General features: G+C 42.4%; 1 protein-coding gene across 5 annotated transcripts in view; it reads right to left on the bottom strand.

Annotated features, from left to right (window-relative positions):
- The window catches only part of cers3a (ceramide synthase 3a), an 82,338-nt gene extending 65,891 nt beyond the window's left edge, over nt 1-16,447 (bottom strand). Inside the window, exons 1-2 of one of the 5 annotated variants that reach the window (XM_048562890.2) lie at nt 16,290-16,447; nt 3,201-3,374 (exon numbers count right to left, since the gene is read on the bottom strand). In XM_048562890.2, the coding sequence (XP_048418847.1) occupies nt 3,201-3,373 (173 nt within the window). In that variant the 5' untranslated portion in view covers nt 3,374; nt 16,290-16,447. The other 4 variants (XM_048562886.1, XM_048562887.1, XM_048562888.1 and 1 more) reach the window with 4 other exon arrangements.
- Between the last annotated feature and the right edge of the window lie 2,601 nt (nt 16,448-19,048).

Genomic DNA, 19,048 nt, shown 5'->3' with positions numbered 1-19,048 from the left:
AATTTGGTCTCAATTTACTAAATTAAGCTATCAGTAATAGCTTCTGTTTGATTTATTTGTTCAAGCATTTATTACCTATTCCTAATTACAATCGAGGTGCTGGTATGAATCACCTTCTTGAATGACTGCAGTTTGTGTATTGAAGGTTCTTGCACAGTGCTGTTAGGGAGGGAGGTCCGAGATTCTGACCCGCAACAATAAAGAACCAATGGTGTATGCCCAGGTCAGGACAACACAGTGTGGAGCTGGAGGAACACAGGAGGCCAGGAAGTATCCCAACCTGAAACATCAACTTTCCTGCTCCTCTGATGCTGCCTGGCATGCTGTGTTCCTCTGGCTCCACACTGTTATGTTTGACTTCAGCACCAGCAATTCTTAGAATCCTGACCTGGGCAGAGATAGTAAGTGTGACTAAGAATTTAGGAGTTGGTGCTAACTCCATCACTTTCAGCCTTCATCCTTCTTGGTGCAAATTTTGGATGCTTTACTCGATGCAGCAAATTGCCAAATTTTCTACGTATCTTGTAGCTGACTCACATTGAAACCATAGAGTGAAAAGATTTCTTGAAAGAAGTTGAAGGTGTCAAGAAATAAATGGAATATTTATCATTAACGATTGTGCAGGAAAGGCAACTAAAAAGATGGAGAATGTCAAATTTGGCAAACCAACAGATCAGCCATAACCTTATTGAATGGTAGAGCAGGTTCAAGAGGCCTAATTGTATGTTCATATCAAAACAAAGCAAAAGAACTGAACATGTTGGAAATCTGAGAAAATGGGAATTTTTGGTTTTTGTTTCTTATGTTCGTATGCTCATTTGAGATGGTTAATAAATCCAATCAATGGTTGGAATCCTGTGAATGGGCCTGAATTTCTCTTTTTAGAAAGGCTACTTGTTTTTGTTTGAATATAGAAACTATTTGAGGAATTGACCTGTTGCCAAAATTGGCTACCATGCCAGCTTATACCGCAGCAGGAATCACAGGCAGAACTTTTACCTGCTCTCAGGGGACCAGAAAGTAAGGAGGCAAGGGCGGGGGGGGGGGGGGGAAGTAAAATTGCGAGGCATTGGAGGTGGATAAGCTTCTCTGCCATGTTCCCTTGTCACAAGTTTACTGAAAGTGGGAATGGGATCCTCCAGGATGTGGGCATCCCATTAAACTGTGCACAGGCCCCTTTAACGTCCAAACATGCCTGCTGATAATTTCATCACTGCTCCCTCCCAAAGCATGGGAAGGCTTCTAGCAGAATAGAAGCAGACGCTTACTGCCATTCTGGCTGAAGGACGTGGTGTAGGAGACGACTTGATGGATCAGGGTGCCATGTGCGGAGAAGGCTGCACCCGAGGTCCCAGTCATTCAGCCTTATCTGCAGAGATTTTGTTTTGCAGTGGGGGAGATGGTGGAGAAAGAAGAGAGGAGGTCCTCCAGCGTTGCCTCAGCAACTGTCTCAGGTTCTGGTGGCACTGCTGAGTTCACAACCCCCTGACGCAGTGAGCTGCTTGCAGGGGGCAGCTGTCCCTCCACAATAGGCTGGCAACACTGATGGCAATTTCTTAATTAGCTACCATCCATAAACTGCAAGGAAACTGCCCAATCAACAAAATTCAGCTTTACATTTCATTAGCCGTGAAGCATTCTAGTACATGCTGAGAACAGTAGGCCTTCTATTCAAGAAAAAGCAAACTTGCTTTTGTTAAGTAGTAAAGTTTGCAGCACTTTATGTTAAACAGTAGTCAGCCATTAAAAGACAAATCAAGAGACTGGGTGGAAATTAAAGAAAGCTCAATCAATCTATGTTTTAGTGGCAGAAGTCAGGCAGATATATTTACCTTGCAACACAAAATTCAAAAGGCAGGAATGACTACGGCAACAGTACTAACTCTAGATGATTTTATAAAGGAGGAACATTATGGCCTCAGAGTTGAGCATACTCTATTATGGGTTCAGCAAGTCCACACATTAAATGTGTCTTGTCCTCAGACATGCTGAATGTAGGAAGCACCAAATCTTCAAATAAATCCCACAGGGAACGGGTAAGAATGGAGAAGGTCCACAGGGTTCTTGCACAAGAACTCCCAGCAATTCATCCAAGCTGCTGTAGACAGCTGGTTGCAAACCCTTCTGAACCAAAATCAATTTAAAAGGGAAGAGGAAGTCAAAGGTTTTTCTTAAAAATGCAAACCTAGTCAGCAGCACTGAGCACCTCCTCCCTGCTCTGAGGGACTAAAATCACATCAGAGGATGGAATCTTATCATTTGCTGTGTTAGGTGGTCAGATTCAGTATGTAATAGTCATCATAACAGTGAACTAAAATTTAGAAGCTCACTCTGTTTTCTACACATGTTTGTCAGTGTCTGTGGACTTTGTACTAGAGAGCGTTGGCTGCTAAAATATTGACCTCCGACTGGAGCCAACTGTGGCTGAAACAATGCTATCTTTTCAGAAAAATTAAATTTATGATGGGTGAAGGGACTTAGATGGAACAGCGTCATTAAATGCTGTTTGTTCGAGTGCAGCAGTGGAACTAAAAAGGGTGTTGTCGCTGTAAGAATCCTCTCTGTTCTGGTGAAACCGATAAATTGATGAGACAAAAACAGCCATAAAATAGAAAATCGGAACCGAGTTTTTCAGCTTCAACATTTTGGGCAGATGTATCTATGTGCTCAATAGTTGTGCTTAATTTGGCCAAGAGTAAAAAAAATCTAGACACTATGCTTCAGGCGGAGAATTTTATTGTGACTCCCAAACCTGATTATTAAGAAATCTGCCAGCTTATGGACATATTGCCAGGTTACAATTTTATCACATTGCAACTTTCACTCAACATTCTAAAGATACCTTTGTAGAAGCTCAGATTTGTTTGCACTAATTTAATAAATCGGTTATATTACTGTGAAATTTACATGTTAAAAAATGTCTGCACCCCATGGATTAAGGAACGAAGAACCCTGAAGATCTCAAACTAGAAACGAGCCAGAAAAGCTATTTGCTGATGATTGCACAAAAGCACACAAGCATACAAGTTAGGAGCAGGAGTAGCAGTAGTATCCAGGAATAACCAGTGACCGGGTCCGATGGTGCTGGTATAGTCACTCATTTGATATCTGCTTGAATCATTTACTGAGCTTCCACATTCACCATTCTGTATTTTTGTCACACAAGCACTTCAGATCATGGCTAAGTAAAAGGGCTTTACCTTTCAAAAAAGTGCCGGACTATCAAAAGGAGAGCAGCATACAAGATTGTGACGTACAAATGAGAGACCTTGGCATACACAAAGTCCTCCCTGTCCTCTAGATCAGCCCAGGTTAGATTTCGGGGAAGCCAGAGGTGATCCCACCAAAACCAGTCACTCAGAGTCTGTAACATTCTGTTGGCAATAAAATAACAATTAATCAATTACTCATTTTAATACAGTACAGAGTGTAGATTTTACTCCATCTTCAGATTCTACCAAAAACATTCTTATTCTGTATGTTGTAATAAACACACAGTCTATTCAACACATTTGCCTAATTTAGATAGCCTGCTACACATTCAGGGAAGTGTTGTTACAAACTCTTTCTCTCTAACCCTGTTGCAGGTGTAGTAATATTTCTGTTCCAACAATTTCGAAACATGGTCATCTCATTTATGCTTGCACAGAAGATTGAGAATAAAACATTTTCACTTATAGTAACAATTCTAACAACACTCATTATTTACAATATTTAATTTTGAATTCAAAATGAAACACTTTTGTAGATATACTAAGACCAGTCAATTCATGACTGGTTGATGACCTAGCAATGAAGTGCCACCTGTTTCCCTCAGTTTTGTACAGTATCCAAGATACCTAGATTTCACCCTATCAGCCATTACTCAGTGATTTACTTATGTTTCCAGTTACTTAACTGTAATCAAATCACAATGAACACAGAAGGTAGAAAAGCTGCAACATTTAAAGAATCAAATACCCAACCCAATCCTGTGTAGCCCACAGACAACTACACTCCATTATTCACATCACAACAGTAGCAAGAACACGTTTGCTGTCAGGACAATTGACTTGAGAATCTAGGAGCAATAAGGGTTTGACTGCTGTGCAAACAGTTGTTGGAGACAAAGAGGAGACACTGCACACTGAATCATACTTTACAGCCAATGTACTCTGAAACCCATGGAATTGCATAAACATGGGCAAGGAAAGTTACTGTTGATGACTACCTTTTTTCCTGGTGCACTTCCCTCAAATTCAATATTGACTGTCAACTACCCTCTGAAATGGCTGCCTAAGACACTTAGTTGTATCAATTGCAACCATCACACCATAAAATATAGAAGCACAATTCAGCTATTTGGCCCTGGGTCTGCTCTACCATTTGATTATGGCTGCTGTGTTTCTTAATCCCATTCTCTTGCCTTCTCCCCATCACCCTTGATCCCTTTGCCAATCAAGAACCTCTCTCTGTCTTAAACATACACAAAACCTTGATCTCCACAACCTTCTGTAGCAATGAGCTCCACAAGTTCATCAATCACTGATTCACAAAATTCCTTCTCATCTCAGTTCTAAAGGGTCATTCTTTCACTCTGATGCCTTACCCACAGATTCTTATCTCTCGTAAGTGAGTGGAGGTAGATATCAGGGAGACGTCAGAGGTAGGTTCTTTACTCAGAGTGGTAGTGGTGTGGAGTGCATTGCAGGAGAGGGAGTGGAGTCGACCTCATTGAGGCATTTAAGTGGCTATTAGATAGGCATAAGGATAGTAGTATATGGTAGGGGTGGAGGTTAGAAAGACCTTAGGTTTGGAGTAAAAGTTCAGTACAATATCATCGTCTGAAGGGCCTGTACTGTAACGTACTGTTCTATGTTCACTGTCACTGGGTCGAAATCCTTGAACTTCCTCCCTAATGGCATAACCAACAGCACATGAACTGCAGCGTTTTAAGAAGACTGCTCACCACCACTTTCTCAAGGACAACTAGGACAGGCAGTAAATGCTGGCCAGCCAGTGACGCACACGTCATGTAAGATAAAAACAAAAAGATCAAAATTCATGATTTTTGCTGACAATGTACAGGGTGCTGCACCATTCAGAGCACCTCATTGCACATGACCTAGACTGCTGTAAATTTTGCCTCTCACTTCATATTAACTTGATGCATCAAAGCGTATATTATCCCTGGTAATATAAACTCTGTGTGGATGACAGTTTTGCAAGATCCAAGTTGTTTATTATAATGGCTATTTGGTCCAATTATTACACACAGTTACAGACACATGTGACTGGGCAACTATTAGGCTCTACAGTCACAGTAAAAGAGCCTGCTTCTAGAAGTGTGATGCTCCTCAAGTGCTCAGAATTAAGATAGGCTGAAGATTTTCATTTCCTCAAGTCCCATGCTATGATACAGTTGTGACATAATGAGCATGTCTCTCAAAGACATGCTGTGTTCTTAAAAAGGTGTACTGAAACATGACTGAGACATAACAGTAAAAAAAGATGTGCGAATAGGTAGCAAGTGATATTTGTACCACAAAAATTCAGACCATCAACTCTTATAGTATTGAAGAATGTCAACACCATTCGGGACAAATACGAGTGGGTCGACACTTTTACTACTGCCACTTTAAACGTTCACTACCTCCAATGACACAGTGGCACCAACGTGTACCATCTACAAGCTGCACTGCAGGAACTCAAAAAACCTTTTTGATATCACCTTCCAAACATGTGACCTCTACCACCGAGAAGGACAAGGACAGCAGATAGGTAAGTACATCACCACCTGTAAAGGTTCCCTCCAAATTAAACATCATCCTAACTCAAAGATATCGCCATTCCGTTTTGATTGGTCAGATTCTTTGAACATTAAATCACTGCCTTTAGGGTAATTAACAATGGCAGAAATGCTGACCTAGCCAATGATTCATATCCCATGAATGAATAATTTAAAAAATTCTGCAGCTCTTGTTCACATTGCACTAAATGCACACCACCATGCTGTCAGAAACTGCATCAGTTGTTATGAATTTTAAAAAGTACCAAAGTTTCCGTATGCACTTCAGTTTGAACTTTGATTCATAGTTTAGGTTTTAAATAACTACAACTAAACTGATTATGAAGAAGACAAACATAATTCAAATCAAGTCAGAAGGTAAATAGCAGGTGCTAGCTGGGCTGAGTGCAGTAGCAAGGTTAAACAGAAGCTAAGTCAATCTTCAAAGTCACAAGGAGGACTAGCGTGTAAACACACAAACTACTCTGTCCTGACACATTCTCACCATGGAGCACATGCTAAATGCTGCACTTTTAGGTTCTCCCACATCAGCAGCTAAAGGCTAAGGCACCCTTAAAAAATGAAATCATACATACAAAAGTCATCTAAATTTATACAAAACACATTAAATATGAACTAATTCCAAGTGGTGCCTCTCTGGCAGCCAATGGAGTAGTTGGAAATCAATAAAAAAGGTCAAAGATGATGTAGTTGATCACCTGAGGAAGATACTAATCTAGAATGAACATGTGTAATGGAGGTTTTGGGTACTAGATTAAAGAGCAGTATTCTGAAAATTGATGATACACAGATGTAAATGCAGGAATTGTGACAGTAAAGGAGTTGAAGAGCCTTACTGAATGTTAAGGAGCAAATAGACTCATGGAAAGTGCATGTGCAGGCATCCACATTGTATCAATTAATGATTCTGAATGAGTTAATATTGTAAGTTTCATTTGCTCCAACAAATCTGACAACATAACAGATTCTAAATGGAGGAGGAAAGAGAGAGACAGACACAGTCGTTTAACCAGACAGTCACCATGTCTCAGGCGAGGGAAGAGGTTGAGAAGGACAGTTCTTCATGATGAGAGTCCAGGTTCCAGCTGGTGCAGGAAATGAATCCACATAATTCTGAATTACAAACCAGCCGACTGAGCTAACTAATGCATGGAGCTGACTCAAGAGGGGAGGTATCAGGACAAAGAAACAACAAGGTATACACCTTGATGTGTTTTTTCCACACAAAGGACCGGTGACTGCATTTTGGGGAAGGGGCAGAAAGGCTGAAAAATCAAACTGAATTAAATGGTGCCGGTCAGGACTGGCCATTAGCTTTTGTAGATAAGAAAACATCACCCACTCCTCCATTCTGAACCAACATCTTTCTTATTATCTACAAATACCTGGCACGCACCTACCTGACCTGGAACTCTCTCCTGCCCATCCCCAATTCAAATGTCTTACATCCTTGTCTCTTTTTTAAGAGGAGACATCAACCATTCCCTTTTTTGAAGGCTTGATCTCCTTGAATTATAACATCCTCTACATCATTTATAAATTACAATTAAAAGGGTGGGTGTAGCTCAAAGAAAAGTAGCTTTACCATATATGCCAGTGGCAGAATTCAAAAGACTAAGACGAGCCACAGCCACTTCTGTTCCTGCTCATGTGGCCCCATCGCTGTTTCTCTTGTTAAAATAAGCACAGGGTTTAGAGATACGCCTATTCCAATCCAATCCAATGATCAAAGTGTGTGTAAATATCTAGGCTCAGGTGCTCAGCCTCAAATGTTGCTACAACCTTGGAAATGTACGAGAAGGCAGTATGCTTCCTCAGGGCTTGCACCCTGACCCTGGAGAGGGGGCACTCAGCCATACATTCCTACAGCACTAAGACAGGCCCTTTGGCCCAAACTGGTCCATGCTGACTGAAATGTCCATCCATGCTAAGCTCATTACCCGCACTTGGTCCATATCCTTCTAAACCTTTCCTATCCATGTATTCATCCAAATGCCTTTTAAACTTTGTTAATGTACCATCTCAACCACTTCTGCTGGCAGCTCATTCCATATGTGTACCACTCTCTGTACAAAAAGGTTGCCCCTCAGGTTCCCATGTATTCATTCCCCTCTTACCTTAAACTGATACTCTCTGGTTCTTGATTCCTCAACCTTGGGGAAAAAAACTGAGCGCATTCTCCCTATCCATACTTCTCATGATCTTACAGAGTCCCCCCTAGTCTCCTACACTCTAAAGAAAAAAAAACAGTCCTAGCTTGTCCAAACTCTCCCTATAACTCAGTCTCTCGAGTCCTGGCAACATCCTTGGTAAATTTCTTCTGCACTCTTTCTAGTTTAATAACGTCCTTCCTATAGCAAGGTGACCAAAGCTGAACATCACACTCCAATGTCATATATGACTGCATCATAACTTCCCAACTTCTGTACTCAATACCCTGACTGATGAAGGCCTGTGCGCCAAAAGCCTTTTTCACTGTCCCAGCTACTTGTGATTCCACTTTCAGAGAATTCTGTATCTGAGCTTCAAGGTCCCCCTGTTCCACTGCACTCCTTCAGGTCCTATCATTCACCATGAAACTTCTACATTGATTTGACTTCCCACAATGCAACACCTTACACTTATCTATTTAAACTCCATTTACCATTTCTTGGCCCACTTCCCCAGCTGATCAAGATCCTGCTGCAATTTCTGATAACTTTCCTCACTGTACACAATACTGCCTATTTTAATGTCATCCACAAACTTACTAGTCATGCCTTGTACATTGTTATCTATATCAAAATCTTGCATGACAAACAGCAACAGGCCCAGAACCAGCCTGAGGTACACCGCTAGTCACAGGCCTCCACTCAGACAAGCATCCTTCCAGTATTACCATCTGCTTCCTACCAATTGTGTATCCAATTTGCCAACTCTCCCACGATTTCCAGAGCAGCTTACCATGTGGAATTTTATCAAAGGCCTTAGTGAAATCTATATAGACTACGTCTACTGCCCTGCCCTCAACCACCTTTCTGGTATCTTCAAAGAACTCTAACAAGTTTGTGAAGCATGATCTCCCATGCACAAAGCCATACTAACAACTCTAAATCAAGCCCTTTCTTTCCAAATGCATTTAGATCTTATCCCTCAGAATCTTCAAGTAAGTTACCTACCACAGATGTTAAGCATATCGATCTATCATTCCCAGGATTTTCTTTGCAGGCCTTCTTGAATAAGGGCACAACATTCACTACCTTCCAGTCTTTTGAGGGTTCCCTCGTGTCTAACGATGATGCAAATATATCAGCCAGGGACCCCCAACCCCAATTTCTTCTGACCTCTTGCAGGGTTCTTGGATTTATCTCATCAGGACCAGGAGATTTATCCACCTTCATACATTCTAATACTTCCAACACCAACTGTACTGTGATATGGACTGTCTCCAAGATATCACCACTATCTTCCCTAAGTTCCCAAGTCTTCATGCCTTTCTTCATGGCAAACACACAGAGGTATTCATTGAGGATTTTGTCCATCTTTTGCGGTTCCACACATGCATGTCCACTTTGGTCCTTGAGGGGTCTTATTCTCTCTTTAGTTAATTCGTTTCCTTTAATATACTGAAAAGGATCTCTTTGGATTCACCCTAATCTTCTCAGCCAAAGCTATATCATGTCCCCTTTTCACCCTCCTGATCTCCTTCTTCAGTAAACTCCTGTGTCCCATATGTAGCTCCAGGGATTCCCTTGATCTCAGCTGTTTTCTGGGATCATGCCTTCTTTTTCTGGTCAAAGCATCAATATCTCTTGGTTCCCTACTCCTGTCAACCTTGCCCTTCACCCTCACAGGAACATACAGACCTCGAACTCTAGCTATTACACTTTTAAAAGCCTCCCACTTGCCAGAGGTCTCTTCACCTGCAAATTAATACTCCAATCAACCTCTGCAAGCTCCTGTCTATTTCCATCAAAATTCGCCTTGCCCCAATTTAGAACATGACCAGTGGACTAGTTTTGTCTTTTTCCATAATTATTTTAAAGATTAACATAATTATGGTCACTGGTCCCAAAGGGCTCCCCCACTGTCACCTAGTGACCTGTCCTGCCCGATTTCCCAAGAGTAGGTCTGGTATCCCCCTTCCTGAGTAGGTTCCTCTGTATACTGCTTAAGGAAACTTTCCTGAACACATTGAACAAATACCATCATGGCAGGATGTTCCAGTGGGCCTTCACTTTCACCAGCTAGGGAAGGTGAGTTGGGTTTCATGCTGATCTCATAAAGATGTGAGTGAGACCAACTTCCAGCATATTTTCTGCCAGCAGATACATATTGACCTGACCTGTAGGTGGTGGTCACAGAGAAGGCACTCATTCTAACACAGAACAGGGCCATTTAATACATCTTTTGGATGGCATGCAGTATCAAGTCTGTAAGGAGATGGGCCATGTAAAGAAGAACTATCGATCCCATCTTCAAGGCCACTAAAACCACCACCAGACCTCCTCTCATCAATCCACCTCAGATGCAAAGGAGTGTACCTTGTTAGATAATGTCACCATAGCTGTCTGTGAGATGATGCTAGGAAGATGATTAAACATTTTAGGCACTCGAGAATGCATTCCCACATGACCCCAAACTCATCTTGTCCTGAAGCACGACTCTATACTATTAGGTCAGCATGGAACCTCAAAACCAGCTTCAGGCACAGAGTCCTTATGTGGTTCTGAGCCCCAGCCACAGCTTATTATGCCTGTGCACAATCTTGAGGCCACCATCTCCCAAATCCATTGTGATCCCACAAGGTCACAAACCTGCCTCACCACCATCTTGCAAGGGTAAAAAAAAGTGAAAGAAAAGGGAGGTGGAAAGCAAGAGGCTGGTGGAATGATAGTCTCCAGCCAGATCTCCATCACTTTTCACTGGTGCTAAAAATAGTACCAATCCTCGGGCATCTTGGCATTAAAAACACAGATTTTCAATCAATTCTTGGAGTCTAAATATTCAGACTGCCTAGGTCAGAACAGATTCTGAAAAGTTGCGGATGCAAGACAAATGACTATCCCACAAGACAAAGAAAGTCTCTGAACAATTCCAAAGCATCACTGGAGAAATTCTCAAGAAAACTGTATGATACATTTGGCAAGACCATCAACATATTTGAGTCCACCAAAAAAAAAAGAGTCAGCAAAAAAAAACTGCACCTTACAGTAATCAATCCAAGGAAGATGATAATTCTGGAAGTGAATGCTTCACAGGGCTAGGTGTGCACACCATGTGAAATGTCAAATCAATTGCATTTGAATCCAAAGGTCTAATGCAAATGCAATCCAAATTATTCAATATACCTGAACGTGAACCATTTGCTCTGGAAGGTGCCATGGTGTACCTGTTGGTAAGCAAACCCCTGTGGAAACTGATCACAAGGTATTGAAAAACACTTAATGCAAAGGCAACATACAATGACTTCAGTAAAAGTACCGGAACATGACTGACAGCTGCCAAGAGGGCTACGGAAAACTTCCAGAAGTTGGACATCCCCTACTCTCTTTAGAACCATAACCAATTAAATTGTCCTTTCTGCCACCCCTTTTTCCAACATTATTACATTTTCCCTAATAAGTACTGCTAAAACACCTTTTCTTTCGGAAAACTTGACATTTTTTAAGTTAACATTCAGACCTGACCATTTATAAGTCATGTTTGTTATTGACACTACATCATATCCTCATACGTTTAGTGGAGTTGTAGCTCAGCAACCTTGTCCACCACTGCACATGCATTTAATCATGTGCATTGTCATCCTGTCTTAGGCTCAGGGTAAAAATAATGAGGAATTCCATCTAATACACAAAACCTTCTTTTCTGCTACTACATACAATTCTTCATGTATCTTATTCTTCCTCACTGGCTTCTAAATGTCAGTGCCAATATTTACTGCCAATTTAGCTTCAATGTTCCAGCCACCATGAATGTCTTGATTAGAATACTGATTCCAGTTGTACTGAGGCTTTACCTGTTGCTGCAGAAAACGGTGGCCCCCGCCGCAGACTTGCCACCAATGTCCCAAGAATGTCAAGGCCTCACGCCTGCACTGTGCCTTGGGTCACATGTTAATCTTCCCATTTTCACTCTTGTTAGCACATACGGTCAGTAATCTTGAGATTGCTACCTTCAAAATCTTGTAATGACTTCCTCCCTCATTCCTGAAAATCTGACCATAGAGCTAAATGCCTCTTCTCTCCATAAGTTATTTTTAAACCAACAACTTCTGGCTTATTTCTCCCCCTGGTAGAATATTCTGCACCATCTCCTTGACGTCTTTTGTACAAGAGTAAATATGTTTTGAAGAACTCACAATGATAGTTATAGAAATGTATCAGAAATAATGGGAACAGTAGGTGCTGGAGAATCCGAGATAACAAAGTGTGGAGCTGGATGAACACAGCAGGCCAAGCAGCATCAGAGGAGCAGGAAAGTTGATGTTTTGGGCCTAGACCCTTCTTCAGAAAATCATTCAATACTATGAACAGTTTTGACACAGTAAAGAAAGATGTTCTGTTTCCACTTGTTGATATATCAGTAACTAAGGGTCACAATTTCAAAATGGTCAGCAAGACAGCTAGGACTGAGATGAGGAGAAACATGCAGGTAGACTGGGAGAATCAGGATGGTACTGGACCCCAAGAAAGAGAGTTTGTGGAGTGCCTCCGAGATTGATTTTTAGAACAGCTTGTACTGGAGCCTACTAGGGAGAAGGCAATTCTGGATCCAGTGTTGTGCAATGAACCAGATTTGATCAGGGACGTCGAAGTAAAAGGAGCCATTAGAGGTAGTGACCATAATATGAAAAGTTTTAATCTGCAATTTGAGAGGGAGAATCAGAAGCGTCAGTATTGCAGTTGAACAAAGGGAACTATGGAGCTATGAGGGAGGAGCTGGCCAAAGTTCATTAGTACAATACCCTAGCAGGGATGGCAGTGGAACAACAATGACAAGTATTTCTGGATATAATGCAGAAGGTGCAGGATCAGTTCATTCCAAAGAGGAAGAAATATCCTAAAGAGGAAGCGGGGGCAGCCATGGTTGACGAGGAAAGTTAAGGACTGTACAAAGATAAAAGAGAAAAAGTATAACATAGCAAAGATGAGTGGGAAGCCGGAGGACTGGGAAACTTTTAAAGAGCAACAGAAGATAACTAAAAAGGCAATATGTAGAGAAAAAAAATGGAGGTACAAAGGCAAACTGGCCAAAAATATAAAGGAGGATGGTAAAAGCTTTTTTAGGTATGTGAAAACAAAAAAAAATAGTTAAGACTAAAATTGGGCCCTTGAAGACAGAAACGGGTGAATTTATTATGGGGAACAAGGAAACGGCAGAAGAGTTGAATAGGTACTTTGGATCTGTCTTCCCTAGTGAGGACAGATCCAATCTCCCTGGCGTAACAGTGGCTGATGGACCTAGGGTAATGGATAAACTGAAGGGAATTTATATTAGGCAGGAAATGGTATTGGATAGACTGTTAGTCTGAAGGCTGATAATTCCCCAGGACCTGATGGTCTGCATCCCAGGGTACTTAAGGAGGTGGCTGTAGAAATCGTGGACGCATTGGTAATCATTTTCCAATGTTCTATAGATTCAGGATCAGTTCCGGCGGATTGGAGGGTGGCTAATGTTGTCCCACTTTTCAAGAAAGGAGGGAGAGAAAACAGGGAATTATAGACCGGTTAGCCTGACATCAGTGGTGGGAAAGATGCTGGAGTCAATTATAAAGGATGAAATTACAATTCATTTGGATAGCAGTAACAGGATAGGTCAGAGTCAGCATGGATTTATGAAGGGGAAATTGTGCTTGACTAATCTTCTGGAATTTTTTGAGGATGTAACTATGAAGATGGACAAGAGAGAGCCAGTGGATGTAGTGTACCTGGACTTTCAGAAAGCCTTTGATAAAGTCCCACATAGGAGATTATGGAGCATAATTAGGGCACATGGTATTGGAGGCAAAATACTGACTTGGATTATAAATTGGCTGGCTGACAGGAAGCAAAGAGTAGTGATAAACGGGTCACTTTCGGAATGGCAGGCAGTGACCAGTGGGGTACCGCAAGGTTCAGTGCTGGGACCACAGCTGTTTACAATATACTTTAATGATATAGATGAAGGCATTAGAAGTAATATTAGCAAATTTGCTGATGACGCAAAGTTGGGTGGCAGTGTGAAATGTGAGGAGGATGTTATGAGAATACAGGGTGACTTGGACAGGCTAGGTGAGTGAACAGATGCATGGCAGATGCAGCTTAATGTGGATAAATGTGAGGTTATCCACTTTGGTGGCAAGAACAGGAAGGCAGATTACTATCTCAATAGAGTCAAGTTAGGTAAAAGGGAAGCACAATGAGATCTAGGTGTTCTCATACATCAGTCAATGAAGGCCAGCACGCAGGTACAGCAGGCAGTGAAGAAAGCTAATAGCATGCTGGCCTTCATAACAAGAAGAATTGAGTATAGGAGCAAAGAGGCCCTTCTGCAGCTGTACAGGGCCCTGGTGAGACCGTACCTGGAGTGTTGTGTGCCGTTTTGGTCTCCAAATTTGAGGAGGGACATTCTTGCTATTGAGGGAGTGCAGCATAGGTTCACAAGGTTATTTCCCAGAATGGCGGAACTATCATATGTTGAAAGATTGGAGCAACTGGGCTTGTATACACTTGAGTTTTGAAGGATGAGAGGGGATCTGATTGAGACATGTAAGATTATTAAGGGATTGGATACTCTGGAGGCAGGAAGCACGTTTCTGCTGATGGGCGAGTCTAGAACCAGGGGACACAGTTTAAAAATAAGGGGTAGGCCATTTGGAGCAGAGTTGAGGAAAAACGTCTTCACCCAGAGAGTGGTGGATATATGGAATGCTCTGCCCCAGAAGGCAGTGGAGGCCAAGTCTCTGGATACATTCAAGAAAGAAATGGATAGAGCTCTTAAAGATAGTGGAATCAAGGGTTATGGGGATAAGGCAGGAACTGGATATTGAGTGTGGATGATCAGCCATGATCACAATGAATGGCGGTGCTGGGTCAAAGGGCTGAATGGCTTATTCCTGCACCTAGTGTCGGTAACCTTTAGCCAGAGTTGTTCGGATTTGGAATGCACTGCCTGGGAGAGTGGTGGAGCCGTATTCAATACGAGGTTTCAAAAGACAGCTGGATACAGAATTTAAAAACTGATGAATGTAGAGGCCGGGAGAGTTAGTCGAGCTGAATAGCTCTTTCCGGAGCCGGTATCAAAACGGTGAGTGTCGAATAGCCTTTTGTTAATGGTAGAATTTTGGTCGGCGATACTAATCCACAGAGATCGGGTGCTCTGGCTTTTTTTAAAAAAATAAGACAACGTCCTTGCCTGTCCTAGATTTTGTCATATATTTACCGAGCTTGTTCGGGAAAGTTTCCAACCAAACAAGGTTGGTCTGAGGGTGAGGATTGAAGGTTGGTGTTTAAATCCCTCATATTGCGAGAGAGTGAGGAGTTAGAAATCAATGTGAATGAGTCAGGCCCTGACAAAAACTGCGGCCTGGAACCAATCTTTAACAAGAGCGTTCTGCACACACCAGGAGTTACATTTCTATCAGCGGTTTACAATTTCAAAACCCGTTTTTCAGGTTAAACGGCGAGATTAACCCACTTCCTCACCGTAAATTGATCAACCTAATCCCTAAAAGGCAAGCTCACCCCAGCAGCTCGGACACTTGCCCACGAGTTACTGCACGCAAAGTTGGGTTATTGCTGAACAATGCCCCTGATCTGGGCTAACTCAGGAATTACTGCTTTCCTAATAACACCCCCGCCTGCTTTTCCGCAACGGATCCGCGAGTACCTTTCCCAAGTTTACGGCTGGTTTGGTGAGTCATTCAATTTAGGTTACATTCCTCGTTGCTAACTCAACATAAAGTCCCCCACCTCTGGGAGCCGGAGTTTGGTGCGTTACTTCACACCCTCTCTCCCATTAAACTGTACAGTTTTACCTTGGAGACTTAAAAACAAAACGCTGGTTCACTACGAAGTAAACTTCAAATCCTGAACTGCATCTCCCACCAAACCTCTGCACAGGTATGAGAATTAAATCAGTCTTCCAGTCATTCGGTACATACCATGCTTGTGGGGCCCACACAAAACATTCAGGGAAGACAGTGGCATTTAGACTGAGATGGGCACGGTTTTAGACTGTAATTATAAAGATGTAGCTCACCTTTCAAACGTAGCTTTCGAAATTCTTTAAGCCAGGGTCAGGGGTACAGGGTTGCAGCGAATCAGCCAAACTCCTCACACGTGTACAGTTCAATAACTCAGGAGTTCGTTTTAGACTTCACGCCCTTCGTTAATAATATTTCACTCACCAACCTTACGCATACACTTCACGATACTTTAAGGGTGGACTGCCTTACACAGGTCCCGTTCAGTCACTGGTGTGAAGTGCTGGAAGGACGGTGTGCTTAAAAAGAATGAGTCATGGCATTTCGACAATTTACCTGGAAGCGTAGATCGACCAAAGTGTAACTTGCAATCAGAGGCAGTACTGAAAGGAAGGCGGGGCTCTTGTTTCTGCTGTGCAACCAGACCCACAATCTCAGAGGATGTTGTAACAATAAATGCGTAATTTGGTATGCTTTGGGATTTGGATTTTAAAATGGGGACAGGTGGGAAGGTTAAGTTTTCGAGCGTGTCAAAGTCATTTGGAACAGTGACCTAAGTACATCAGTTCCAAAAAAGCATGTGATTACAGTGAAGCGCCTGGGAGAATCCTGTAATGTTAATAGCGAGGCTATATTGCTAAGTTTTCGACAGAACCAGAAAGTTCAAGCTCACAGTTCGGAAGAACCAGGAGTTCAGTTCAGAACTGAGAAGTGTCTTCTAGCAAAAGAATTAAGCTTTTACTTAAGGGGAAGCATTCATGCTAACCAAAGTACTTCAGTTTGTGGAGCTTCCAAGCTAGTTGAGGTTGAATACAAATCTTCAGGCCTTTAGAACTAAAATAGTTTAGGCCAACAGAATTATGAAAAATTTATGGCAACAGAATCAGAGCAGAAATAGGGTGGCACAGAGGCTCGGTGGTTAGCACTGCCGCCTCACAGGAGCAGGATCCTGGGTTCAATTCCATCCTCAGGTGACTGTCAGTGTGCAGTTTGCACATTCTCCCCATGTTGGCGTGGGTTTCTTCTGGGTGCTCCTGTTTCCACTCACAATCCAATGATGTGCAGGCTAGGTGGATTGGCCATGGTAAGTTTCCCATAGTGCTCAGGGATGAGTGCATTAGGTAGGCTATAGGAGGATGAGTCTGGGTGGGATGCTGTGAGGGTTGAACATAGAAAAGTACGGGCCCTTTAGCTCTTGATGTTGTGCGAAACTTTTACACTAATTCTAAGGTCTATCTAACCTCCACCCCTATCTTATACTGTCATCCATATGCCTATCTATTAGCCGCTTAAATGCCCCGATGAGGCCAACTCCACTACCCTCTCCAGCAATGCATTCCATGCCCCAACCACTCTCTGAGTAAAGAACCTACCTCTGTCGTCTCCCCATATCTACCTCCACTCACTCTAAACTATGCCTCCTTGAAATAGGTACCTCTGCCCCAGGAAAAAGTCTCTGGCTGTCCACTCTATCTACACCTCTGATCATTTTCTACACCTCTATCAAGTCACCTCTCATCCTTTGACGTTCAAAAGAGAAATGCACTAGCTCTCTCAAACTTTCCTCATAAGACCTTCACTCCATTCTAGGTGATATCTTGGTAAATCTCCCCTGCACCTTTTCCAACACTTGCACATCTTTCTTGCAATAAGGCGACCAGAACTGGACACAATGCTCCAGGTATGGCGAACCAGGGTTTTGTACTGCTGAAGCATAACTTCACAGTTGTTGAACTCAATCCCTTGATTAATGAAAGCTAACACACCATACACCTTAACAACTCTATCCTTCAGGCTTTCAGAGAACAGTGGACATGAACCCCAAGATCCCTCTGCTCCTACAGACTGCCAAAAATCTTTCCCTTAACCCTGTATTCTGCTATCAAGTTTGTCCTTCCAAAATGAATCACCTCACACTTTTAAGGGTTGAACTCCATCTGCCACTTCTCAGCCCAGCTCTGCATCCTATCAACGTCCCTTTGTAACCTAGAACAGCCCTCCGCACTGTCCACAATGTGACCCACCTTCGTATTGTCCGTGAACTTACTAATCCACCCATTCACTCCTTCATCCAAGTCATTTACAAAAATCACAGAGGACCCAGGACAGATCCTTATGGTACACCACTCATAACTGAGCACCATGTTGAATATTTTCCATCCACTACCACCCTTTGTCTTCTAAGGGGGTCAGCGAATTCTGAATCCAATCTGCCACACTTCCCCCAATGCCATGCCTCCTTACTTTCTGCATGAGCCTACCGTGAGGAACCTTATCAAATGTCTTACTTAAATCCATGTATACTACATCCACTGCTCTACCTTCATCCATATGTTTGGTCACCTCTTCAGTGAATTCAATAGGGTTTGCAAGGCATGATCTATCCCTCACAAATCCATGCTGACTATCACAAATCAAACTGTGCCTTCCCAAGTGACCAGATAAATCCGATCTCTGAGCCCTTTCCAATAATTTTCCCACCACTGACATAAGACTAACAGGTCTATAATTTCTGGGGTTATCCCTATTCCCTTTTTTGACCAGGGGAATGACATTTGCCACTCTCCAATCTTCCAGCACTATACCCATGAATAATGAGGATGAAAAGATCATCATCAAAGGTCCTGCGATCTCTTCCCTCGCTTCCCATAGAATTCTTGAATAAATCCCATCAGGCCCGGTGAACTTATCCATCCTCAAGTTCCTCAAAATTCCAAGGACATTTTCCTTAATAACATTGACCTCCTCTAGCCTACCAACCTGTTTTACACTGTCCTCCTCTACAACTAGGTCCCTCTCAGTTGTGAATACTGAAGAAAAGTATTCATTAAGGACCTCTCCTATCTCTTTAGGCTCCGTGCACAAATTCCCTTTACAATCCTTGACCAGCCCTACCCTTTCTCTGGTCATTCTCTTATTCCTCATGCACGTGTAAAAAGCGTTGGAGTTTTCTTTGATCCTATCTGCCAAGGTTTTCTCATGCCCCCATGTAGCTCTCCTAAACCCTTTCTTCAGCTCCTTCCTGGATAACTTGTATCCCTTAATGAGCCTTTTCTGTTCCTTGTTTCCTAAACCTTACATAAGCATCCTTCTTC

This window comes from Stegostoma tigrinum, chromosome 33, assembly GCF_030684315.1.
Source record: "Stegostoma tigrinum isolate sSteTig4 chromosome 33, sSteTig4.hap1, whole genome shotgun sequence".
In the NCBI taxonomy this organism is placed as follows: Eukaryota; Metazoa; Chordata; class Chondrichthyes; order Orectolobiformes; family Stegostomatidae; genus Stegostoma; species Stegostoma tigrinum.
The sequence above is the reverse complement of the archived record's forward strand: the minus strand, read 5'-3'. Positions and strand labels throughout refer to the sequence as shown.